The 25,629-nt window shown below is 49.1% G+C and overlaps 1 protein-coding gene across 1 annotated transcript in view; it reads right to left on the minus strand.

Moving 5' to 3' along the window:
- Positions 1-392: 392 nt before the first annotated feature.
- CCDC93 (coiled-coil domain containing 93) overlaps positions 393-25,629 on the minus strand; it is a 92,077-nt gene continuing 66,840 nt past the window's right edge. Inside the window, exons 14-24 of the mRNA XM_020883043.2 lie at positions 22,066-22,139; positions 21,162-21,243; positions 20,238-20,309; positions 18,938-18,991; positions 16,514-16,576; positions 13,745-13,853; positions 11,720-11,802; positions 9,271-9,308; positions 7,522-7,606; positions 5,242-5,355; positions 393-795 (exon numbers count right to left, since the gene is read on the minus strand). Of these exons, the coding sequence (XP_020738702.1) occupies positions 742-795; positions 5,242-5,355; positions 7,522-7,606; positions 9,271-9,308; positions 11,720-11,802; positions 13,745-13,853; positions 16,514-16,576; positions 18,938-18,991; positions 20,238-20,309; positions 21,162-21,243; positions 22,066-22,139 (828 nt within the window). The 3' untranslated portion in view covers positions 393-741. The remainder of the gene's footprint in view (positions 796-5,241; positions 5,356-7,521; positions 7,607-9,270; positions 9,309-11,719; positions 11,803-13,744; positions 13,854-16,513; positions 16,577-18,937; positions 18,992-20,237; positions 20,310-21,161; positions 21,244-22,065; positions 22,140-25,629) is intronic.

A 25,629-nucleotide genomic window follows, 5' to 3' on the forward strand; every position in this document is an offset into this window, starting at 1 on the left:
GGGGACGCCCAAGACCACCCAGAGACTGACTGAGACTCATGGAAAGCAGGCGCAGTGCGGTGTCATTCTTATGTGTCAGGCTGAGGTCCTTTTTTTTTTTTTAAAATTTTTGGTGAGATGAACTTGGGTGAGTGTGATGAAGCCAAGGGCAGACACGGAGTTTTCATTTTAGTTGCTATACCAGTAAGGTTGCTGACTGGCCCCCGAGGGACCAGGAACAAAAGGCATCACAGCAAGTGAGAGGCCCAAGTGACCAATATTCACGTGGGCTGGTCATTCAGCTGAAAGCCTTGTTTACTAAGGAAAAAAAAAATCCCAGCGGTCAGGCTCTGGGGCCAGTGTCTGTGGCACCCTGCTCCGTGCTTCCTCAGCAGCTGCTCAATTAACATTACTGAACAAATGAATTCCTCTTTATTCAGAGTCCATTCAAATACAGGTACCTTCATATGTGCAACGTTACTGGAGAAATAAAAGTAGAATCGACACAGAAAACAAACAATGCCCACATTTCTTCACTGGAGGATGGGTGTTATCCAAGCCACAATGTCTGCACTGTCCGACCCCATGGACAACAACCACATGGAGATGAAATGTGAGCAAACAGGAGGAAGAAAATATCCCGTGTTGAGATCATCACACCTACATCTCTGCTGCAGTGTCCGGAACCATTTCACCATCTCAGAGCTGATACATGGCATTTAGATGAAGACATCAATGACGTGAGATGTTGTCTGGGAATGTTCAAGAGGCCTTGGCTTTCACCTTGGACAGCAACATCTCGTTCTTGCGGCCTTCCTGCAGGGGAAACAGAAAGAGCAGAGACGTGGGGACCACGTTAGCGCCCACCGCTGCATCTTTCCCTGTCCCCGAGGAGGCCTGTGGATCAGGGGACAGGCCTCCTTTTCCATTGCCACCAGCCTAGGGGAGGTTCCTGGCCACATGCTGACCTTCAAAGCCCCAAAAGTCTCAAAGACTGACTGTTAAGACTGAGGACAGGAGAGGATTAGGTACTGTCATCCCCAAAGACTTCAATCCCCAAGGGGCAGAAGCAGAAAGCAGACACTTCTCTGCTGATCTTGGATGCCTCCAGTGAGGAGGGGGAAGTCCTGGACACCAGGGCCCAAGAAGTCCTAAGAGACAGCAGGAGGAGCATGTAGAAGAGCTCTTACCCCACAAGACCGAAGATTAAGGATACCCTCAGCTTAAGAGAGAAACTCACAGCAGACAAAGGGAGAGAAACGTATTGAGGGACACCTCTCCCATAAAGTGAGCTGTAGGAAACCCATCACTGAGGATGCTGCAGCATGTGGACGAGGTCACCGGCCTCGTCCCCTGGGCGCAGAGTCTGGCATCCAGGGTACAAGGCCATCGCTGTGTTGTTTTGAATCCCCTTCTTCCAAAGCATGTCACTGTGCGTCCTCCTCAACCTGCTGGCAGTGGCCCTGACAGCTCAGGATACTTCCGTCTGCTAGCTCATCATGTCCCCTTCCTCCCTGGACTGCAAGGAGCCCTGTTTACAGTGAGAGGTGAGCGCGGAAGGGGAAGGACCTCGAGGGGTCGAACCCGAGCCTCCACTCATCATTCTGCCCCTTCATGTGGAAGAAAAACTGGGTCACCCTTGGCCCTTTCTGCATCCAAGATCCCCAAAGTCCCCAGAGATGTTCCCATCTCCCTGGGCCTGGCCAGAGGCTCCCGCTTTTCTGGAGGCCCTTTGCTCTCAGCTGCAGTGACCCTGGTTCACCTGCAGGGTTTCTGTTTACCTTCCACTCAGAGCTGGGGAGGGCTGAGTGGGCGTGAAGCTGAGTTGCTCTGCCAGAAGCAAGATTCTCTGACATTTTTTAAGCACGTGTTTTTGGAGGGGGAGATAACTTCTGGGGGGTAAGAAGAGAAAGAAGGTGAAGATGGGTAACATTTGTTGTGTTAGAGAAGTTGAGAAGAAAGTTTTCTTATTAAAAATAAGTTATTGAGATCTGCTTGGGGGAAAAGCCTCCAGTACCAACACACACACACACACACACACACACAAACACAAATACAAAAAATGTAAGTGGGGAGCAGTAAAGATGAATAAAACAGGCAGAGAGGCATACTATTACACTGGTAGACTGCTTTCTCTAGTTCTGTGTGTTTTTGAAATTTTCCATAAGAAAAAGATAAAACAATATAACAAGGAATAAATAAGTTTTAATTGCTATCCACGTCACTTTATGAAGGAGGAAAAAAACAAAAAATAACCCCCAAACAAAAAACCTTGGAAGCACCAAAACTGCTGCTACGGCAAAATCCCCAGCAGGGGTCATTCTTCTCATCACACCACACTGAGACGAGACTTCACGTTTTCAGTAAAGACATTTCAGGGCTTCACGCCTGGTGTGAGAGCACTACTTAATGCACGCAGTCTCCTGGACGCCTTTCAGGAGAGGACAGAATGATATTGTCTGTTAGTTCAAAGCAAAGACAGAGAGTCCTTTAGGTCCTTCTCCTAGCATCTGCTTCTTTTCTGCTGAAGAAAGTATGGGGCCTGTTATGTGCCAGATGCTGCAAGCTCCACTCACTCGAGATTATGTGCCCAAACTCAGCATCATAAAAACGCATGGCTGGCCTTCGCCAGAGCCAGGCAAGAATCTAGCTCTTAGTTTGGGAAACTTGTGAGAAACTGTGCTTTGAGAAACACAATTAGCTGGTGTAATACTGCCCTTAAGGTGTTTTCAGAGTATATGTTTTTTTCCTGGCAGACTTGTTATTAACAAACCCTCCCAGGGCAAACAAGTCAATGGAATTTTAGAGATACCTCAATGTCTACCCAAAAGGGCCTTGATTCCAGAGGAGGTTGGAGTCAGGATGAGGGCATGACCTAGGCCTGCATGGAGCCCACGGGGTCACAGGAGCTCAATTAATGTGGAGTCAACTGTACCCCATCAAGTGATGACTGTGGTGGTCAAAGGGAAGCTGTGGAGCCTCAGTGGTAAGGAATTCGCCAGCCAATGCAGGATATGCTGGAGACTCGGGTTTGATCCCTGGTCGGGAAAACGCCCTGGAGAAGGAAATGGCGACCCACTCCAGTATTCTTGCCTGGAGAATCCCATGGACAAGAGCCTGGCAGGCAACAGTCATGGGGTCGCAGAGAGTCAGGCACGACTGAGCACACATGCCGAGTGGTGGTCAAAGCCCATGTTCTGGATGGCACTGCTCTGCATGAAGAATCACTACTGCCCAGCACGGTGCTGGGACCAGGATGCAGTAAGAATTCAGGGCTGGGGAGAAGAAAACCAGGCAGGTCGGGGTAAAAACAAGCAGAGGAGGCAGAACAGAGGGTTCTGGGAGAAGATTCCATCCTGGGCTGAAAAATCTGATTTTTCAAACTGCTTTTCTCCCACAAATGAGATCTTACACGCAACTGCAATATGTAAAATGGCAGAATGACTCTAACTGGAAGGGTGCGGTGGGAGCTAGGAAGCAGCAGGGAAGCCTCCACACCTGCAGTGGCCCCAGCGTACCTCAGAGGAGCTTGAAAACAATCTCTAAGGTTTTAGAATGCTAACTCATGGTTTTAAATTTTTACCAAGATGACTTAAAAAAAAAAAGCGTACACACTGTCACCATCATTTTATAAGAGAGAGGCAACTGTAGAATCAAAAAATAGGACCTAATTTTATTCTTTTTTAAAGGTGAGTCCTTTAAGTGAAATACATGCAGCCGTCTGCAGCAAATATTACATTCCCCTTCCCCTTTTCCCATCTAGCTTTGGACTGAAGGACACTGAGGCCAGCACCTGGTCTGTTCTGGGGTCTTCATGGGTTCTGAGGGGCCCACCTCCGGTCTCTGACTGACAGTAACTGTGCCAAGGAGGCGGGAACATGGAAATCTTGACCTTAACGTATCTGAGGGAACTGTTTCCTTCAGGGAAGACCCCCAGCCTTCACTCCGAGAGCCTGCAGTGTAGTAACGAGCTTTTCCATCTCGCTTTTACTTGCTCTGACTTTGACTCATCCTCCCAACTCACCTGCTCTGTGTTTCTGCTGTCAGATGGCAGTGCTGCTGTCCAAGCAACGCTTACCGTAATTCTCCTCTGGGCCTTCTGTCCTTGTGTGCCACTGGGGAAAAAGACCTCAGGTGGGGAGTGGGGGGTCCCTGTTTACTTCCTGCAGCTCTCTTGCTGGCCCTCTGGCTCCAGCCCCTGCCAACCAGAGGCTCCCAGACGCGGAGCAGCTTGCCCGGTCACTTTGCCCAAGACCAAGTTCTCACTGGGGACAGGCCTTCCCCGACCACACCCGATACATCAGTCCCCTCAAGGCAAAGGCTGGAATTACTTCTGATTTGTTATTACTCATTCATTGAAAAGGATGAGACATTCTGAAATGCCTACAGTTGTGGCTCTCAAAAGTTACGTTACAATAATGGGGAGAAGCAGCAGAGAAGGAAAACAGGGAAGTGAGGAAGGAAGAAAGAAGAGCCATAGAAAACATGTAAGAACAGAAACGCTGGTAGGCAAGGACTTTTTAATTCCATTGACCACATGCCAGGATACAACTACCTTTAGCTTCCCTGCATCTTCAGCAATCTCTAAATTCACTAAAACCACACAGATTTATATTAGAAAGGGGGAAAGAAGTCCTGAAAATAAAGCTGATGAGATCTTGGCAAGCGACAGAATGAAGTCTGCTTTCTGGAAAATCTTTAAGAAAAGGGCACTTTCCTTTCTGGAATGATGGACAGTAATCCTGCCCAAATGCAAGAGAAAAGACAGGGGTAAACAACATCTGGTAGAGGGTGGGTGTGACGGGTGCCAGATACCCGTGTACACAGTAGGCCAGTGGCAGGATCTGAACCCAAGCCTGGCACACTCACAGTTCACTCCCCTCACACATCGCTTCTCAAGGTCCCTTGCAGCTTAAGATTGGGAGGAAAGGAAATGCTAGACCTGAATCTAACAAACACTGTTTCCAGGTGGCCCTGCGATGCCATTTTACTTGTGAGTTTAATGTGGTTACAGAGTGTCAAGAAAATGAAGTGATGTTCTTTAGAACTGTTAGAACAGTTAGAGCTTCCAGATGGGCCACGAAACATGAACTACTTAGATGCACACTTTACATTCAGGTCCAATGCTCACTTGCTATTTCCATTTCAGACCAGTGGAAAACCAGTGGAAAACCAAAGAAATGTTCTGGTTTGCAGAGGTTCATCTGGGGGGGATTTGAACAAGAATTTTGCCCAGCCTCAAGGGACCCATGCCCCTCTTACCTCCTTGAACTCTTTCACAGTCTTAAAGTACAGCCTCTGTTTTTCTAACAATTCCAAGTACTGGTCGTTCAACTGGTCTCTTCTCATCTTGTTCTCTTGCTTCTTCTTCTCCATCTGTTGAAACATTTTGGGAAACAGCGATGAAAAGCCATGTTCTGACCAAGCGTGGCTGACAATGTCCAGAAGGAAACTATTAGTAACTTTCATGGATTTCCTTCCAGTAGTTTCCTTCTATGCATCATTTCTGAGGTTGTTTTATTTATCTGCATGATACGGCATAGGAATTATAATCTGTTCAGCAAGTCTCCTACCACTGGGTGTTAACTGCTTCATTTAACTCTTTCTTTTTGTGTGGTGTTTGTGTAAGCACAATTTCACAAGAAACAGGTAGGCAGTTTCCTGTTACTCAGGAACCTTTCCACAAACCACAAACACCTACTCCATTGTACACCCTGCACCTGCTGGCTCTGGGGGAACCTGTGCTCTGGGGCACAGAAACTCCCCTGCCACCGCTATCTAAGCAGAACCCATCATGGTACCCAGATACAGGGGGCTGTGTTTTTGTTTCTTTTAAACAAACACAACAAAAGACATCCACCCAAATGAGTGCTGTTCTGCAGAGCAGACAGACTTAATCCATTCCAGTGCCAATCAACATTCAAAGTCTACCTGGAACCCTCAAGGAGAACTACTTTTGGACTCAGTGAATTCACTCGTTCAACAAAGAGATCTTTGGTGCTCACCACGGGTCAGGTGCCAGTCACCAGCAACACAGACATGAGAGGAGACAGCCCTCCCCATTCAGGGACCTGGGCACCCTCCTGGGGCCCAGCCACCTCGTGGGGGGACAGACACAGCAGCAGCCTCCTCTGCTGGCCAGCACCAAGGTGCCTTCACCACGAAGCCTGGGACAGGATGAAGGGAATGAAGGAGTCAGGCCCATTTCCTTCCTGAGGAATGCTTCAGATAGTAACCGAAAGGGAAACCAAAGTGGGGGAAAAAACCCAGTAACTTCCTCTTGTTCTTTACTATGAGCAAGACTATCTCCCCGAGGATGAGCATAGTGAGTGGAAAGTCCCTGCACTGAGGCTGGGTTGTTACAGGCCTGTGGTTGGCCAGGTTCTCTGCTCCCCACCTCCCTCTAACCCCAAATCATCGAGCAGCGACTCCACTCCCTCCTGCAAGAGAGCCTGCCTGCCCTGGGTTAAGAGGCCCCACACATGGACAGCTGCCGTCTCACTCTGCCCTCATTTTTGTGGCTGAATAGTCTTGTCACCAGTGACACTTTTTTTTAATCTTTTGACATGATTTTGTTGACATCCTTAATAAGGAGATGAATATTCTGCTAGAGGGAAAGGGACATGGCAAGCTCTTGTCTGCAGTCCCTCTCTGGTGAGATGGGATCACAGGCAGCTTGAAGGAGTGGATTTTTCGGACAGGTCCTAAGGCAATCCCTTCATGTGTTTACATTCTGGCCACGCTCTCTGGACTGCTCCATCCCAGGACTGTGAGAGGAGATGCCCTGTGTCCCCAGACGGTTTCCCTGCCATGCCCGAGGACCAGGTGTGTGACACATTTCCAGAGCAGGACCAAAAGCAAGAGACACTGGAAGTATCAGTTAGGATTTGTCTGCTGTGGTAGCGGGAGCCTTTGGCTGCACGTCTGGCTTCCCGACCATCAGCAAGTCTTCTTTCCGCCTGACAAAGTGTGCACGCGAGGAGCCAGGGTGCAGAAATGCTCACGCTGCCCCTAGCCTGGACGATTCTCTGCAAAGCTATCTCTGGAGCCCCCACATCCCTTTCAGTTCCTCTTTTCTCTTCTGAGGCTCAGTATCCCCTCACTTTGGCAGAATTCAGCAATGAGATGTTAAGGAATGGATCCCTGATGGCAGAATGTCAGGAACCAGAGAGCCAGTGAGGATTTGATTCTGGACAAGAGAGAAGGCCTGCTGGTGAAGGCCAGCTTCCTCATCTGTGAAACGGGGGGAATACACTCACGTGACTTCTGGGAGGATGAGCACAGTGCTTGACACTCAGTAGGTGTGACACCCACAGAGCTGTTGCTAAGAGTCTCATCGACCAACGCAGGCAGCCTATGGAGCTGGCCTGCCCATTGTAGGGTCAGAGACCTTAGTGGGACCCCTTGCAGAGACACTGAAGATGTGTCTTCAGAATTGAGAGCACATCCCCAGGGCAACTGGAAGAGACCTGCTTTCTCCAGGGCCTTCTACCATCACCAGTGTAAAACTCTGGCCACATTACAGAAAAAAAGCAATCTGACCTTCATTCGACTTTGCTTAATTCCTTCTACGATCTGTTCCATCTGACGTAAAAACTGGTCCCGGGAAGCAGGGGAGGCCATGGCTCTGAAAGAAAGACCAGCAGAGGTATGACCAGCAAACAGGATTCAAGGAAAGGGGAGGAATGCAGGAGTCAGTCCAGATAATGCCCCAGGAGGCAGACAGGCCTCTGCAAGGCAGGAGGACCCATGGGTCCCCTGTGATACCAGGCAGCCAGAGATTTTAATTTGTGAGCAAGGCATGAAAATTAGCTTGGTCTTATAAATGAATATTAATCTGTTTTCCCCCCAACCTTCTCTATAATTTTCTTACTAACAGGTACTTTCACAAATAAAATGTGACTGAAATTAATAATTTTTAAAAAATTTTGAATGGTGACAGGTACTGCTTCAGGAATGAATTTCACTTAGTTTTTTTTTAAATCTGCAGATTTAGACGCACTGATCAAGGCACTGGCTGTCCAGTGGTTAAGACTTCACCTTCCAATGCAGTGAGTTGAGTCTGATCCCTGGTAGGGGAGCTAAGATCCCCCATGCTAAAAAACTAGAACATAAATAAAAGAAGCAATACTGTAACAAATTCAATACAGACTTAAAAAAAAAAAAAGGCACTGTTAAGACTGGGAGACATTTTCTGAGACTGTCCTAAAACCAGGCTGGTAAACCTGGTCCTGTTTCCAGGAGCAGCAGCTAAACAAGCGATGACCTAAAACATGCCTGTCCACCTCCAGCCCTGCAGAGGGCCTGACGTGAGAAGGGTCAGAGCACACGATACGAGGATGAGAAGAAATCTTTCAGAGGATGGGCCAAGAGACAGTGGAGCTTCCACAAAAACACTCCAACCTCAGCTTCTCTCAATGATCAGGGGATACAGATGAAGGCATCGTTTTTAGAAATGTCACAAGGCTGTAAGTCACTAAACTGAATCTGAATATTAAATGGAGCTGTTTGTTTTCAATTAGAAATGAAACTTAAAGTCCAGAGCTTGTAATCCATTAAGATCTTAGCTGCTGGTCACAGCAGAGTCTGTGCTGGTAAGGGAGGAAGTCTTCTGGACAGAGAACCAGACTGGGGCTGCCTGGATGGCAGACAAGGGGATGGTCATCTTTGAGGGCTGGTATGATCTGAGTAGAGGTGGCCTTTGCTGTTCAGTTTTTAGAGAAAATATTTATATCTGAACACAGTGATTTAGAGCACGCACATGACTTAACTCTACCACCAAATCTGAAAACTATTTAAAAAAATATATAGGTTATTTTATTACCTAAATTTTATTTTTTAATTTACTTTTTTCCCCAACCAAGGATTGAATCCAGGCCTCCATGGTGAAAGAGCAGAGTCCTAATGACTGGATGGCCAGGGAATTCCCTCATTATCTAAATTTTAAAGCATCTCTGTGTGTGCAAAAACAAATGTTATTAATCTAATCTTAGTAGGACAAAGGTAATCTATGAAGAAATTATGGTAGCTAGGCACAGTCAAATTATTTGAAAGCTAACTTTTCCCCTAAGCTACTCCTTGGTTGTTTTAAAAATTTGCTGTAATATCATTATGTTTTTGTAAGAACTCAAGGTCTGCATAAACCAAGATACAGCTGCACACAGCACGGGTGGAAGTGTAAGAACCCCAGCCTGGGCCCTGAGCCTTGCTGCACACGGAGGCGAGCCGGCAAGCGCAGGGCACACGGACACGGACACGGACACTGATCGGAAGAGAACCGACAGCACTTACTGTGAGAAGTTCTCGTGGATGGAGTTCAGCAGGCTGATCTGGGGAGGAAGGAAGAACAAGAACAATAAACAGAGGCTGAAAGATGCCTGTGCCACCCCAGCCACTGAAAGCCTGGCGCCTGTCTCTGGGTACTGCTTCTGAAAGGAATGCACCTTGCTCATGCAGATGAAAAGTAACACGAAGAGCAACGTGTTCTCAGACTCAGCTTCCCCAGAGTCTCCAGCTCTAGCAAGCATGACCTGTAGCATAGGAGGGCTCCGTGATGGGGCCCAAACCCCCGCTGAGGCACATCTAAGCCAACATTAGGGCTCCTTGGGGAAGCTGCACCACTGTCCTTTCAATCTCACCAAACACTGAACTTCATTTTCAGGGCCATCAGCCCAGCGGAGAGTCAGCGGGGGCAGGAAGGTGAGAACACTGTGTCCACGCTACTCCTTCCCACCGAGCTTCAGCCAGTGTGTCTGCTGCCAGGCAGCTCTGAGAGCCTTCACGGGTACGTGCCCCACTCAAGGTCCCTCCCCGACAGAAATGCCGTGGCCTGCACACAAGACCCTTTATCTGCCCTGATGACAGTCCAGGGCAGGGCTCGGAGTCTGGAGTTTAGAAACCTAGGTCATCTTTCCAGCTCTGTCACTGACCTGGCTTGTGAGCCCCAAACTAAGCATTTACTATACTCGGACTCAGGTTTACACTCTGAAACATAGAGATGATATTCTTGTCCCTGACTCCACAGGCATGTTGAAAGCTAAAATATCACAAGTATAAATAGATTTGGAATAAAATGTACAATTTACCCAAATGAAAAGTTCTAACTGCATTAATATAGCTTGGAATTAAAAAGCCCCACCACCCTGCATACTCCTAAAGGAATGCAATAACCTTAAACACTGCTGATGAAGGGAAGTCAAGGGGGTTTAAGGCTTTCTCACAAGGAGCTGGCCTGTTCCTGAGTTAGGGGACAAGTCTTCCCCTTACCAGGTGGGAGGACCCCCAGGTCAGGGCGTGCAGCAGAGCGATCCCCCAGGTCTGATGTGTGTTCAGTCACTTCAGTCACGTCTGCCTCTTTGTGACCCCATGGACTATAGCTCGCCAGGCTCCTCTGTCCACAGGATTCTCCAGGCAAGGACACTGGAGTGGGTTCCATGGCCCTCTCCAGAAGATGTTCCCGACCCAGGGATTGAACCTGTGTCTCTTGTGTCTCCTGCGTTGCAGGCAGATTCTTTACCCACTGAGCTATCTGGGAACCAGGTCTGATGAAAATCCCCCAAACGCACTCATCTATTCAAACACTGATCAAATGCTTGTTATGTGTCTATCACTGTGTAAGGCCCTGGATAGAGAAAACGGAACCCAACCCCTCAAGGAGTGCGTCTCAGAGGACAGCGATTGATCTGGTTTGACTGGCAAAAATAGGCAGTCAACAGGGAGCTCAAACTTGGGCTATGAAACCACCTAGAGGGGTGGGGCTGGGCGGGAGGTGGGAGGGAGGGTCAGGAAGCAGCGGACACATGTCCACCTCTGGCCGGCTCATGCTGATGGACGGCAGGAACCAACACAATATTGTAGAGTAATTATCCTTCAATTACAAAGAAACAAACCCCAAACAAAAAATGGGTAGTCAGGATAACAATAGCCACAGAGGCTTCCATTTGGGTCCAGGTAAAAGATACAGCTGTAACAGTATTCTTATTAAAGAGGTAATTAGTGCAGGTTGCAGGATGATAATGAAATAAAAAGATTCTGTCACCTTCAAGGTGAGGGGTAGGCAGGAGCTAATACATATCACCGTGTGCTAGGAACTTCACAGACATGGTCTCATTCATTCTCTATCACTGTAGGATATGTGGTGAGGGTGAGAAGAAGGCCAGACTAAAACCCACACCCAAATGACTCCGGAGCGCCTGCTGCGCCCCCCCGCCACACTGTGCTGCATGCTGCAGCTGTGAAGACGCCCCTGCTTATTCCTAAATCCAGCTGCACACCCGCCCCGATCCACTGCTTTCCACTGAGGGAGCTCCGAATCACCAGCAGATCTGACCAGAGTGAGAGTCAGAGCAACATGGAGCGGCTGCTCACGGTCACCCCTTCCACTCCTGCTTTCAATTTTACAATTCTTTCAGTTCATGCCTCTGTCTGACGCTGGTGACTAAATAGCCATTTCCCCAGGTCAACTCTGACGGCCCACCTTCCCCATTTCCTTTAGTTGGTTCTTTCCTTCATTTAAAGCTCAAACTCGAGTTTCACCAACTGTGGATCCTTCTCCATATGTACCTCTTGTGCTTCCAGTCGTTTCTTTTTGTGATGGTGCCTCTTGCAGGGCACCACACAACCGCTGCCCACTCTGCAGGGTGACGGCCCTGAGGAATCGGGCACTTTCAGACCGTGCACCCAGCACTGGGCACAAGACACAAACCCCTCTCTGTCGTCTTCTTTCTGTAAGGGCGCTCACCTCTTTCTCCAGATAAACCTTTTTGTCGTCCAGGGTGTTATACAAAGTGAAGAACTGCTTCGTTTCTTTGTGCACTGCCGAAACTGTAATGCAGAGAAATGAGCGAGCACACGGTGAGAAAACGTGTCAGTGACCCTACGTGCCCCATCCCTGCTAAGGCCTGCAGGACTGGGACCTGCCGGGCCGGCGCTCATTCTTATTTGTGAGGAAGCCCCATGGGACACAGAGGCCGTGTGGGGGGCTGCTGTGGGCGGACAGCACGTGGCAGCCAAGACAGCCCTGCCAGGACAGGCGCTAGAGCACGCTCCCTGCCGGCGTGCGGGATGGGGCGTTGCCCTGAAGTCCTCCAAGTGAGGGTCCCAGGAGAAAGGGGGCAGGGACGAAGCAGCCCCATGCTGGCTCTTCCTGTCTGTGTGGCTCCCTTCCCTTCCAGGCTCCTCATGAGCAGGAGCCACAGTCGGCTCACTTTTGTAAACCTCGTGCTTAGGGGGAAAGATTTAACTTAGGGAAGAAACTATTTTCTGCTGAGAAACTGCCACTGTTGACACCCACCCTGATCATCTGAATGAAATGTGAGGATGAAAACATCTGGGTGGGGGGTAAAACATAAAAGGAAGCACATACGCTCTGAGTAGGGACAGTGCTCCAGCTTGAACTAGGAAGGATGGCTGAGAGGTCAACATCTCAAGGGAAAACTGGGTGTACTTTAGAGAAGATTGGGAGTTTCCCAAGTGGGAACTGTAGGGCCCTGGCCTCCTGGACCTGCAGACCAGCTCACAGGGGTGAGGGACACAGGGACTGCAGGGGCCCAGCTGGCCCAGACGAGGCAGGACTCTGATCAGAATTCTGAAGACTGTCCATCCAGTTACAGGGAGCTATGAAATATTAAGGCTTTTAAAGCAAGAGTGTAAAATGATGACATTTATGTGAGAAAGAGCTCTCAGGCAGGAGTGAGGAGAAGGTGGCTATCGCAGGAGTCCAGAAGAAATGGACATGATACTACTCAGAAACGGAACTGGCAGAGCAGCATGGGTCAGAGAAGACAGGGTGTCTAGCTGGACTCGAAGGCGGTCACGGTGAGTGAGGGGAAAGGCGGGAGGGGGGCAAAGTCTTGTACCTGCTGAGTCTGAAGTGCCCAGGAGACATGCAAGAATAGAGCCTAGGGAAGGGGCGATGGTCCAGGACCTGTTTACTGAGGGTAAGTGAGGAGGTCCTTGACGGGTTCTGCCTAACAGAATGGAGAAAGGGCCCCAGGTGCAGGTAACGGGGAGTCAAGGCCGAGGATGTGAACGTCCACGGTGTGCTGCAGAGCAGTGTGTGGCCTGGGGAGGAGAGGAGGACGGAGAGCAGGAACGAGGCCTCCGGGCAGGCCTCCTAGACTGAGGAGGGTCCTGGAGAGAACGAGCAAGCTTTCCTGCAGGCCAGGGAGCTTGTGAGCATTTGTCACAGGAGAGAAGTGATACAACTGGGTGGGTGGATGACAGGGATTCAGAGAAGGGGCTGCACACCAGTTAATGGTTACTGGGTTAGGATATAAGGAAGAAGAGATATGGCAGAAGCACTGTGAAGAAAAAGGCAATGACAGCCTCGAGGGTCACTCTGAGCCTGATGAGATGTGATCCCTGATTTAGGCTGAGGGATACCCAGTCTTGAATGAACACGATGCTGTTAAAGGCAAGGATAACATGAGAAGAAGGCTCACAGAGAATAAGGACGACGAGTGAGGACTGATCTAGAGATGCTGGTTCCGTGTGACGTTGGAAAGCGGAGCCTGATGGCTGATGCGGTAGAGGGTGGGCTGAGAGCATCACTCTCAGAGCTCAGTCAGGGAGAGGGAGTCGGGGCCCCACAGTGCTGTGCCTGGGATTCCGGGCTACGTGGAATGAGTGGGCCTGATGATGAGCTAAAGCCCTTTCCAGGGCTGGCTTCCATGGACACAAACACCACGCTACAGTGGGTCAGAGCCCCTCGCCCCCTACCCCTCCCAGGGCCAGCCTCAGGAGCGTATGTGGTCGATGCACCTACTCTGACGGTAGAGTTCAATAAATCTCTTCTGATACTGTATTAGCTCGGCTCGGCTGGGCACTTCATCAATCTTGCGATGCAAAATTGCTATTTCTCGATTTCTTCGAGCCTAAATGCAAAAGAGATGGGGAGACAACACTATTTGATGAAAGGCCTTATTTGTTCCCACAAAATATTGCCCCCACTCACACTGTGCCTGCAAACCAGCTGCAGACACACACCACCAGCTGCTCCGACCCTGACTCCCACAGGCAACAGAGAGAGAAGGCATGGCTGTGAGCTGGTGCCACCTGTGTACGTGTGTGCTAAGTCACTTCAGTCGTGTCTGACTCTTTGCAACCCTGTGGACTGTATCCCCCCAGACTCCTCTATCCTTGGGATTCTCCAGGCAAGACTACTGGAGTGGGTTGCCATGCCCTCCTCTAGGGGATCTTCCCAACCCAGGGATCGAACCCACATCTCTTAGTCTCCTGCACTGGCAGACGGGTTCTTTACCACTACCATCACCTGAGAAGTCCCTAAACTGGAGGCACAGGAGGCATCACATTAACAGATCCAGAAGATTCTGAGTGGGATGGTACCCCCGGCCAGCCCACCAGGCCCCCAAGGACTCTGGAGCAGCTGATTCCCCAGAGCCAGGCGGGTACCAGAAGTGCTCCCCAGATAAGGAGAGACTGATGCCACTCTGCTGCTCCATACAACTTTCGAATCCCTGAGCCTGCCTGAAAAGCTCCTGAAATATCTTTCTGGCATCTCCCCCTTCCCATGAAATGAACTGGGCTCTACTAGTCAAACTGCTTCTGACTGCTTCTGGGAGGCAGAGCCGTGAGGGTGCAGGGGAGACCTCGGGCTCCGAGGCGGGGAGTCTCCCGTGGGCAGCACTGGAGAAGGGGTCCAGCTCCCCGACACACTCACAGCCTCAGTGTTGCCGTCTCCCAGCCACTTTATCACAGTGGCAGATGGGGACCTCTGATTCACGTGGGTGCAAAACCCTTCCCAGTGCAAAACCCACTATCAGCTCTGGTGACCAAACCAAAACCAGGTCTGTGGCTTGAGCTAGAGCAGAGGGATAGATCTATTTCTCCTTTTGGCCAAGGCTATATTCCCCACAGGTGCTTGAGCTCTGACGCCTATGCTTCACCCACCCCCCCACCTCCCCGACCAGGAATCTATAGATACAACCATTCATTCTTTTCACTGCATCTTTAACCTCTCCTTTTCTACTGGTTTCTTTTTACTGGTATTTAAATATGTTGAAGTCTCTCATCCCTTTAAGGCCCTTCCTTAAACCCTGATCAGGGACTTCTCTGTGGCTCAGTCCTTAAGAATCCGCCTTCCAATACAAGGGATGTGGCTTTGATTCCTGGTTGAGGAACTAAGACCCACAAGCCATGGGGCAACCAGGCCCTTGAACTGCAACTAGAGCCCATGCACCACCATGAAGACCCCGGACAGCCAAAAAAGAAGAAAAGAAAGAAAGAAAAAGGAAACCGCAAAAACAAGTACTCAAGGGGCTCTGACGTCTCGACTCCCCTCCCCACAAGCCACCCTTCAACCCACGGCCGCTGGCTGCTCCAAACACCCACTGGAAATACTCTCGCCAAGGTCACACAGACTTCTCTGTGCCTGTGGCAACTCTCAGCCTCCAGCTCTCTTGACTTCTGGCAACGCTGAACCTTGTTTCCCCCGAGCCCTCTGCTCAGCGGCCAGGAGACCTCAGACTCCTCTTTCCCTGGGCCTCGAGCTGCCCGCTCAGTCTCCAGCCTCACTGGTGGAGTCCTCCTTCCCCTCTTCACAGCCTCCACCCACCACCTACACAGCACTGACACCCAGACCTCCAGCCCAGATTATTCCTACTTGGTGCAGTACCCTAACCTTTAGAAGCCCCACAGAGATCTCATGAACATTTCTCTTCACCGTCCCATTCCCTTCAGCCCTACCCTTTCTCCTTTAGGCTTTTTCTCAATGAACAACACAAGGATCCATGCGAGTGCCCAAGTCGGAAGTTCTCCACCATCTTTGGCTCTGCTGTTTTCTCTAACCCATCCCTGGTTCCATCGATACAGCTGCTCACCCTCTTGGCCACCAGTTCACTTCCATCCCCCTCACTGAGCCAGCCCTGGCCCAGGCTTCGGCACTGATCCCTGCAGCCCCTTGGCCACTCCCACCAGAACCTGGCCTTCCTTTCCCAGAGAGCAGAGAAGTTCCGGGCCAAAGTGCAACACAAGTGAACTCTTGGCTTTTAAGTGTCCATGAGCCAGAATCTGGCAACGGAAGAGATTTTACAATGCAATTTTGACTCTATATGAATTTAAAGCCTACTTTGAAGCCTACCTTCCCATATCTGATAGCCTTCTCACCTGACCCCCAACCAATACACCCCTCCCCCCCCACCACCCCAGGTTATCAACTAACAGCTAAAGTGGGCACTTAATTTTTGAAGAAAAGTACTTGACAAGAACATTAGACCTTGAATCCTGCCTCCAGCACTTTCTAGCAGCTTGTACTTAACAGACTTGAGTCAATTTCTTCATACAGAAAATGAGGCTGACAGCTAGGTGATGATCAAGTCAAGCGAGATGTTGGTAAAATAACAGACCAATGTGAGGTGTTATAACCAACACCTCAATCCAGAGTTACACTCCAGACAGAAGAGGAAATAGTAGCCTTATAACTGAGTCTCTCTGGCTCTTAGATACTGAGATGCTCTTGTTCTGCTATAGGACATGCAAACCTATTAGATGGATTTATCAGCTCGTGTTTACTCACCTGTAGTAGACGGATCTTGTAAAGTTTCTCTTTCTCCATGTTATACCGTCTGTCTAGGTCTTCCTGAAATTGGAAAAAAAAACCCTCACAATTATCTGCAAATTTTAATTTTTTTGATGAAATCTTTCTAAGTTGAACAATTTTTATATATCTCCTTCACTGTGAGGCTCCAAATTTCTTTTTTGAAATGGCTGAGTTCAGGGTTGAGTCCTACATCCTGTGAGACCCTTGACACTCTTTCACATCACTTTGTAACAACTCTTTCTTCTTCTGGGACCCAGGCTGAATCCAGGGTTCTCAAGTGAAGGATCCTCCAAATCCATGTGCCCTTCCCTCCCTTAACAAAAAAACCATGAGGAGGAGATAACTGATATTTAAAGAGCCTGCTGTTCTATGTTGCTGTGTTAGACGATGCTGGCTTGCTTACGTGTCTGTTTAGAGCTGCAATGTCCAATGTGATTGCCACCAGGCACATGTGGCTATTTAAATTCACATTATCTAAAATTGAAAAATATTCAATTTCTCAATTGTCCTAGCCAACCTTCAGATGCTCAGTGACCATACACGGTGGCCACCATATTGATAGAGCACAGATCAAGAACACTTCCACTACTGCAGAAAGGCCTTTTGGGCAATATTAAATTCAAAGACAGAAACCAGCCCCTCACTGAACCCAGTGAGGTAAGAGACGTGGCTGGACGGCTCACTGTGTCAGAGGAAGCGACAGGGGCGTCAGCCCCTCTCCCCCTGTGGTTTACACACACAGATACAGAGACACACACACACAGATACACACAGACACAGACACACATAGACAGACACATAGACACACACACACACAGACACACACAGACACACATACACACACACACACAGATACACACACACAGACACACACACAGACACACAGATACACACAGAGATACACACACACACACACACAGACACACACATACACACACAGATACACACACAGACACACATACACACACACACAGACACACAGAGACATATATGTAGATACACACACTCACACACAGACACACACACACACACACACATACACACACAGACACACATACACACACACAGACACACACACACAGATACACACACACAGACACACACACACACAGACACACACACAGACACACATATACACACACAGATACACACACAGACACACATACACACACAGACACACACACACAGATACACACAGAGATACACACACAACACACACACACAAATACACAGACACACACACACATAGATACACACAGAAACACACACCACACACACACACACAGACACACACAGAACACACACACAGCCACACACAGACACACACACACACAGACACACACACAAAGACACATAGACACACACAGACACAAATACACACAGACACAGACACAGACACACAAACACACACAGACACCCAGACACACACAGACACACAAAGACACAGAGACACACAGACACAGACAGACAGACACACACACACACCCAGACACATAGACACACAGACACAAAGACACAGAGACACACACACACACCCCCTGCCAGCTCCCCCTGGGGCTCAGCTGCGGGCAAACCCCGACAGCCGTCCCTGAGGGGGTCCGGCAGCTCCGTCTCTGGAGCCTCTGAGGGCGGGAAGGGAAGAGGACCTGAAGGACGTGAGTGGTAGAGGCTTTCCTCTTCCTCCTCCTCTTCTGTTCCTCTCTCCCGGAAGCACTCCTTTACCTCAGAACAGGGGTTGGCAAACCACAGCCCAGCGGCTAAGTCCAACAGACCTTGGGCCAAATTTGCCTGTGCCTAGTTTTTTTTTTATTTTTTCACTGAAGGACAACCGCTCCACACAATTTTGTTGCTTTTTGTCAAACCTCAACATGAATCAGCCACAGGTATACACATATCCCCCCTCCCCCCGAACCTCCCTCTGTGCCTAGTTTTATAAATAAAGTTTTATTGGAACACAGCTATGTCCTTTCACTTATATACTGACTCTGATGACCAGCATGGAGCTGGTCCACAAGGCTGAGAATATCCGCTACCTGGCGCTTACACCCCCTGACCTTGGGGCGCAGGCCCGCAGACAGTCCTCTCTCCCTGTGCACGGCCAGCCCCTCGGAGCCTGTGGGCTGGCAGGTGCGGCCCTCACAGGTCTCTCCCCTCCCCAGCTCGGAGGCCAGGGTGGAGACGAAAGGCCTGTGCCAGGCGCCGGGCCTGAGGGCTGTCCACAGGGGAGTCGTGCTCCACCCGAGGGGCGGGCGTGCAAAATGGAGCCAGGCCCCGACAGCCCGCAGACGAGGAGGTGGCCACAGAGATGATGGAAGGAGGGGTGAGAGGCTGCTGAAGACACAAGGCTGCCAGCACGCCCGCAGAGGACAGAACTGGTCCTGCGAACGGGCAGGTACTTACATTGTGCGTCATCGCAGAGGTTAAGGCACCATGTGACTCTCCCCCAGACAGGGTCTGCAATGAGGCAAAGTAAAAAAAGAAAACATCTCTGAGGAAAGAAGCTGAGGGTCCAGAAGTAGGAAGGGGCGGGCTGGAAGTGTGCCGATCATGTCTGAACAGGGAACAGCCCATACATGAGCCCTAGATTTTAAACTGTTCTGGTATGTCCATCAGTCACATACTAATAAGCTAAAGTCTATTTCTGAATGCAAGCCAATCCCTCTAGTGCGGTGTGATGGCGAAGAGAAATGCCGTCCTTAAAGTCTGAGTCCCGGATAGACCCAGAGGCTGGCTAAGCTGAACTCAGAGAGTCAGTCTCGGAAACAAGTGGAAAGCTGGGGTGGTCTAAGTGTGGGTGGCCCCAGTTCACCACCCGCTGCCCGGCCACACTCCGCTGTGGCTGCACCAGTCCTCAAGGCTGGGGCTGAAGTGCCAGGACCCGTCACGACAGGGAGGCAGCACCTCCGTGGCCTGTCTCCTGATGCGCGGGGCAGTGTCCACACAGACCCAGGCCCAGCCCTGGCAGAAGGCCCTGGCTGCCTGGACTAGTCCCCGCCCTTCCCTGAGCCCCAAGTCCCCATTTCCCCAAGCAAGAGGGTGCAGTCGATGAGGTCTGAGGCCATACGCTGAGCTAATCACAGAGAGCCTCAGCAAAGATGCTTTGAATGGAGTATGCGAAGGGAAGACAAACCAGTGATCCCTACAATCTCATTTGGTGAGAGAAACAGACTTTATTTTCCATCCTTATCCACGCCAGTTCCTTGGAAGGTCAAGGCCTCTGTTCAGAGAGCCAGCGGGACGTATTCTGAGCCAGGCACGCGCCCAGGCAACCAGAGCCCTGACCTCACACCTCGAGCGAGCTGCTCCCTGCAGCATCCATGTCCCGGGGCAGGCGTGCGGGCGACATCAGCAAACGGGCACACAATTGAGAGGTAGACGGGACAAAGTGGGGCCAGAGCTCTGGGAGCTCCTGGAGACACCCACCCCTGCTGGAGGGGCAGCCGGGCTTGTACACTGGTTAACGCTTGCCCCGGGCTTGCTGCCGTCCACACTCAGAGCTGCTTCAACACACAGAAGGAAGACAAAGTGCAGGGACGCTTATCGACGAAAACCACGTGAGAAATGAGTGTTCAGAGGACAAGGCTGAGGGAAAGTCTGGTCCCTTTCAGCACCAGGTTCTGCTGATGAGTCCTCTAGAAACCCTTCCACGGTGGACGTCACACAGCCCCCGCAGTCTGGAGCACCGCTCCACAGCCCGTACCTTTTCATCTCTGCCTGGCGCCCTCTCAGCCTTCAGGCTTTCGATTTCCCGCTGCAGCCGTGCCATCTCCTCCTTTAAAAGTAATACAAACATTTACAAGGTCTGGACAGGCTAGTAACTAGATGTAACGACTTACCTTGATCTAGAATCTCATTTTCACACTTTGTGAGTTTATGTGGGGACAAGAAGTCCATAGAGAACTTGCCCCCAGGCCCCTGATTTTCAGCCTGGGAACGTCTTTTCAGCCGTACCTCCGGCAGAAGGGGTCTTTCTTCCCAAAGGGCGGGTGAGGCTTGTACTAATCACTGGGGCATGGAACGAATGAGTGGCTTAGAGTCAGTCCCAAGCCTCCTCTTTTTCAGCTCGTCTCCACCTTTCCTGGGACCTTCCAGCCTGGAGTCCTGCCTCATCCAGCCCTCCTCCACTTGCCACCCTCACCTGCTTAAGTCAGACATAGCTTCCAGAGGGCCCCCAGGCCACAGCGGCCTCTCTCCCCTGGACTCACAGAACCCAGCCCTCTTTCCCGTCTCCCACGTGGTCACCTGTGCACATTATCACTCCCACTCTTGGACCCTGTGACACAGAGCCATGTCAGGATCTTAGGGCGGCCCTGGTTTCATAAGATACTGCGCCCTTTGTAGAACTTTTCTTTTAAATACATTTGTAAATTAGAAAACATTGTTAGACTGTGCTCTCAGTTTGGGGTCTGGCACACAGAGTTACTCCTCCAAGGCATCTCTGGTGTCCTCCGATCACTTTATCACAGCACTCTACTCCTCTCGCACACCACTGCGTGCCCGTTGGAGGTCCTGGAGAGGACCTCCTACCACACCTGGAGAGGACCCCCAGCAACACCAGGGGAGGGAAAGCAGGAGACTGTCTGAGAATCTCTGTTGACATCTGATGACACCGGGCAACACTTACTCGACAGTGTGCTTTAAACTCCTGTTCCTGGCTTTTCAGATTTTCATTCATGGCTACAAGGGCTCTCAAGTTCTGCAGGATGCTGAAAAGACCAAAAAACAACTGACTTTCAACAAACCACTATGATTTTATGAATCATAGCTAAAACCAAGACCCTAGGAAAAAGGAACTTTTTTCTTAATTTCCTTTGTCTCTTCCAAGAGTGTCTAATGGGCTTCCCACCAATGTTAACGACCACCATTTAACAGACATTATTATTCATCTACAAGCTGAGTCCATCAGGTCACATTCAAACAAACGTTACAGAATCCAGAATTAATCAACTGCAGAAACATCAATGTGTTTTGAGATTACTGTATATTTTTAATGATACCAACTACTGAAGACTCAGCACAGAATCGTAATTTTAATTCCCATTTAAAATTTTAAATGTAAATGCTTATATTTAATTTAAATTGTCTAAAGACAATTAATTTAAAGAAAAACAACCCACAACCCAGTGTTGGCAAAAAAAGACATTTTCATTCTTGAAGGACAGGGTAAGATCAGTGCTGTTAAAACCTGGCAACCATGATTGACTCCAAGGGAGAAGGACTGGGTAGCTGGGGGCAGGGGCGGGAGGAGACTTTTCAGTGTATGTCTTTTTGAACCTTGCATGTATTACTTACTTTCTAAACTTACTTTCTAAAAACGAGAAAACAGACAAAACAAAATACAAAACACAGCTGCTCCTGACCCAGGGGGAAGCGGGAGGAAGAGGAAGAAGGCAGCCCCGGATCAGGATCAGCAGTGAAGTAACTGGCAGAACGGCGCCAGCAGCCATGACCTGGGCTCCTCAGCCCTGTTCTCCACCCACCAGCCACACTCACAGAGAAAATAAATCCCACGTGTTGAGGTCTCCTACCTCGGATCGGCTTTGGCCTCTATCTTCTCGAGGGCTGTCTGCTCTTTGTCCAGTTTCTCGCTGTGACCCTTGAGCTATGAGAGAGAAGGAGGCATGCTGCTGGAGACCTGCCAGGACAGGAGGCAAGGGCTTCCGTTCCCCCGCCTGGCCCACACCTGAGCCCTCTCTAGACAGGTGGCCCAGCCCACCGCACACGGCCGTGCATTGAGAAAACAGGTGGACCAGAGGCACAGGATGGGGCTGGAGGGACCGTACAGAAAGATCAAAACCACAGCCTTCCTGACAACGTGCTGTGCGTTAAAAGAAACCTTGGCAATACCTTTAAATCACAGCTGCAAGTGGGTGGAAAGCCAAAGTAATGCTGACAGCAGGTGCCTTTCAGTGGGAAGAGGTAAATAAAAGCAGCAGCCATGAGACAGACCTGGGTTTCAACCTCAGGATACCACTGCTGGGGCTACTCACAGGGGCAGGGTTAACTCTCCTATCTTGAAAAACTCCATTTTCTTTCTCTGAGTCAGTGGAGACTTTAAAAAGCAAACTTTAAGGAAACTCAGATTTTAATTTTCAAGGTGTGTAGATCTACCGTACAATAGACTATTAAGCTGCTATTAAAAAAGAATAAACAGTTCTTTTATGATGATCTCTAACATTTACTGTAAGTTGAAGAAAACATATAAAATCATGACTCCAATGTGCATCAAAGAAGGTATACACGTGTACATCTTTTATACACATGCAGTAAAGAACCCAGATGTTATTTGTATATGCACAAAAATTTCTTGAAAAGATTCACAAGTGATTGGTTACCCTCTAGATAGAGTAGCTGCTTGGGTTACAGGGGGACACCCTTTGTACTTTTTGAATTTTGAACTATGTGAATGTGTTACCTATTAAAAAAAAAAAAAGTTAAAGAACTTCCAAGAGTCCTAGCTGAGAAGTGGCAGCAAGCCCTTCTTTTACAAGTCCTGGGAAGTTCAGGTGATTCTGTTTGATGACAGGAGCGGGCACCTTGGGGACAAGAAAGATGGTAGCAGATAAGACCGGCCAGTGGAGGACCACGTGTGGATCCGGCAGGCGTGGGAAGAACTGGGTGGCAGGACTGGGGTCTGCGTCAGGAACAGCCAGCGGGCGGTGCAGTGAAGCCTGCTTCCCTTAACCCAAGAGCTGGTGTGGGTTTCCCAGAGGCAGGACTGCTCCCAGAGAGCTGGCCAGACTCAGGCAGAGGGGCAGTGTCCTGACCCCAAACATCAGTTACCACTGGCAGATCCCACTGAACAGTAGGACCCCCCCCCTTCCAAAACAGTTACGTGAAGCATGCTGCATAAAATGAATACAGAATCCACACAGGTGATAACAGAAAATTTCAGAATCACAAGTAAGCACACCATCAAGAATGATCACGTATTTTAAGAAAGACAAAACTGTAAAAATGGCATCAACTCAACAAATGGATCCTGATCTGAGCGGATAGTTTGTAGGTTAAGGAAAACTTTAGACACAATCAGTGCCCTTGGGCTGGAGAGGATCCTCCATATACAAAAAGGAATCAACCTCCACATAAGAAATTAAAGTTGTGACTGCTGAAATTAAAAAGCGCACAGGCGAGAAGGGACCCCCGCTGATGCAGGGGCCCACAGCGCCTGCCCCACACGTCAGGGCTGCCATCCACCCTCTACCTCCCACACCCTGCTTTATTTTCCTAAGTTTCCAGGGAAGGCAGGTTTTCCCTGATTTCCAGTGCCACTAGGTTTTGCTGAAGAGGTAAAACCTGGCAGACTGGCATGGAAGGGCTCAGAGTGCTCATGTGCCCAGTCCTTCCTGGAACAGATAAGGAGACCAAGGCCCAAAGGCAGAGCTCATTACTGATTCAGGGTCTTCAGTATTTTGACCAAATCAGGCTTCTTCCTACATTGTTCAGCACAGCCTCCTATTTTTCTAGGTAAGAATTAGTTTGACTGCCTGACTAAATGGCAAGCTCCCTGAGAGGTCATGGGGCCAGGTCCCTAGCACTGGAATCTGCACGGCCTTTCTGCCTCAGTTTCTCCAGCAGCACAGCAGAGGTGTGCTGCCAGAGTTGACAGGACAATTCAATGAAAACACAAACGACGTGCCCACAGCACAGCCAGCACATCGAAATGTTGGCTGCTACTATCATGTGAGGACAGGGATAGCATCTCCTATTATTAGCTTAATTCTAAACTTCCACCTTTCTAGCACATGCAAGGATTCAAAAAATTTTTTAAATTTTTTTAATTGAAGGATAATTGCTTTGCAGAATTTTGTTTTCTGTCAAACCTCAACATGAATCAGGCATATATATATATATATATATATATATACCCTCCATTTTGAAACTCCCTCTCATCTCCTGCCCCATGCTATCCATCTAGATTGATACAGAGCCCCTGTTTGAGTTTCCCAAGCCACAGAGCAAATTTCCACGGGCTATCTATTTTACATATGGCAATATAAGTTTCAATGTTATTCTTTCCATACATCTCACCCTCTCCTCTCCCCATGTCCATAAGTCTATTCTCTATGTCCGTTTCTCCATTGCTGCCCTGAGAATAAATTCTTCAGTACCATTATTCTAGATTCTGTATACATGTGTTAGAATACAGTATTTCTCTTTCTGACTTACTTCACTCTGTATAATGGGCTCTAGTTTCATCCACCTCATTAGAACTGACTCAAGTGCATTCCTTTTTATGTCTGAGTAATATTCCATTGTGTATATGTACCTCAATTCTTTATCCATTCATCTGTCAATGGGCATCTAGGTTGCTTCCATGTTCTAGCTATTGTAAATAGTGCTGCAATGAATAATGGGATACACGTGTCTCTTTCAATTTTGGTTTCCTTAGGGTATATGCCAAGGAGTGGGATTGCTGGGTCATATGCTGGTTTTATTCCCAGTTTTTTAAGGAATCTCCATACTATCTTCCAGACTGACTGTATCAATTTATATTCCCACCAACAGTGCAAAAGTATTCCTTCTTCTCCACATCCTCTCCAGCATTTATTGTTTGTAGATTTTTTGATGATGGCCATCCTGACCGGTGTGAAGTGATATCTCATTGTAGTTTTGATTCGCATGATGTTTTTGAACTATGGTGTTGGAGAGGACTCTTGAGAATCCCTTGGACTCCAAGGAGAGCCAACCAGTCCATCCTAAAAGAGATCAGTCCTGGGTTCACTGGAAGGACTGATGCTGAAGCTGAAACTCCAGTACTTTGGCCACCTCATGTGAAGAATTGACTCATTGGAAAAAGACCCTGATGCTGGGACAGATTGGGGGCAGGAGGAGAAGGGGATGGCAGAGGATGAGATGGTTGGATGGCATCACCAACTTGATGGACATGGGTTTGAGTAAACTCCGGGAGTTGGTGATCGATAGGGAGGCCTGGCGTGCTGCGATTCATGGGGTCGCAAAGAGTCAGACATGACTGAGCGACTGAACTGAACTGAATAATGAGTGGTGTTGACCATCTTTTCATGTGTTTGTTAGCCATCTGTATGTCTTCTTTGGAGAAATGTCTGTTTAGGTCTTTTTCCCACTTTTTG

This window comes from Odocoileus virginianus, chromosome 13, assembly GCF_023699985.2.
Source record: "Odocoileus virginianus isolate 20LAN1187 ecotype Illinois chromosome 13, Ovbor_1.2, whole genome shotgun sequence".
Classification (NCBI taxonomy): Eukaryota; Metazoa; Chordata; class Mammalia; order Artiodactyla; family Cervidae; genus Odocoileus; species Odocoileus virginianus.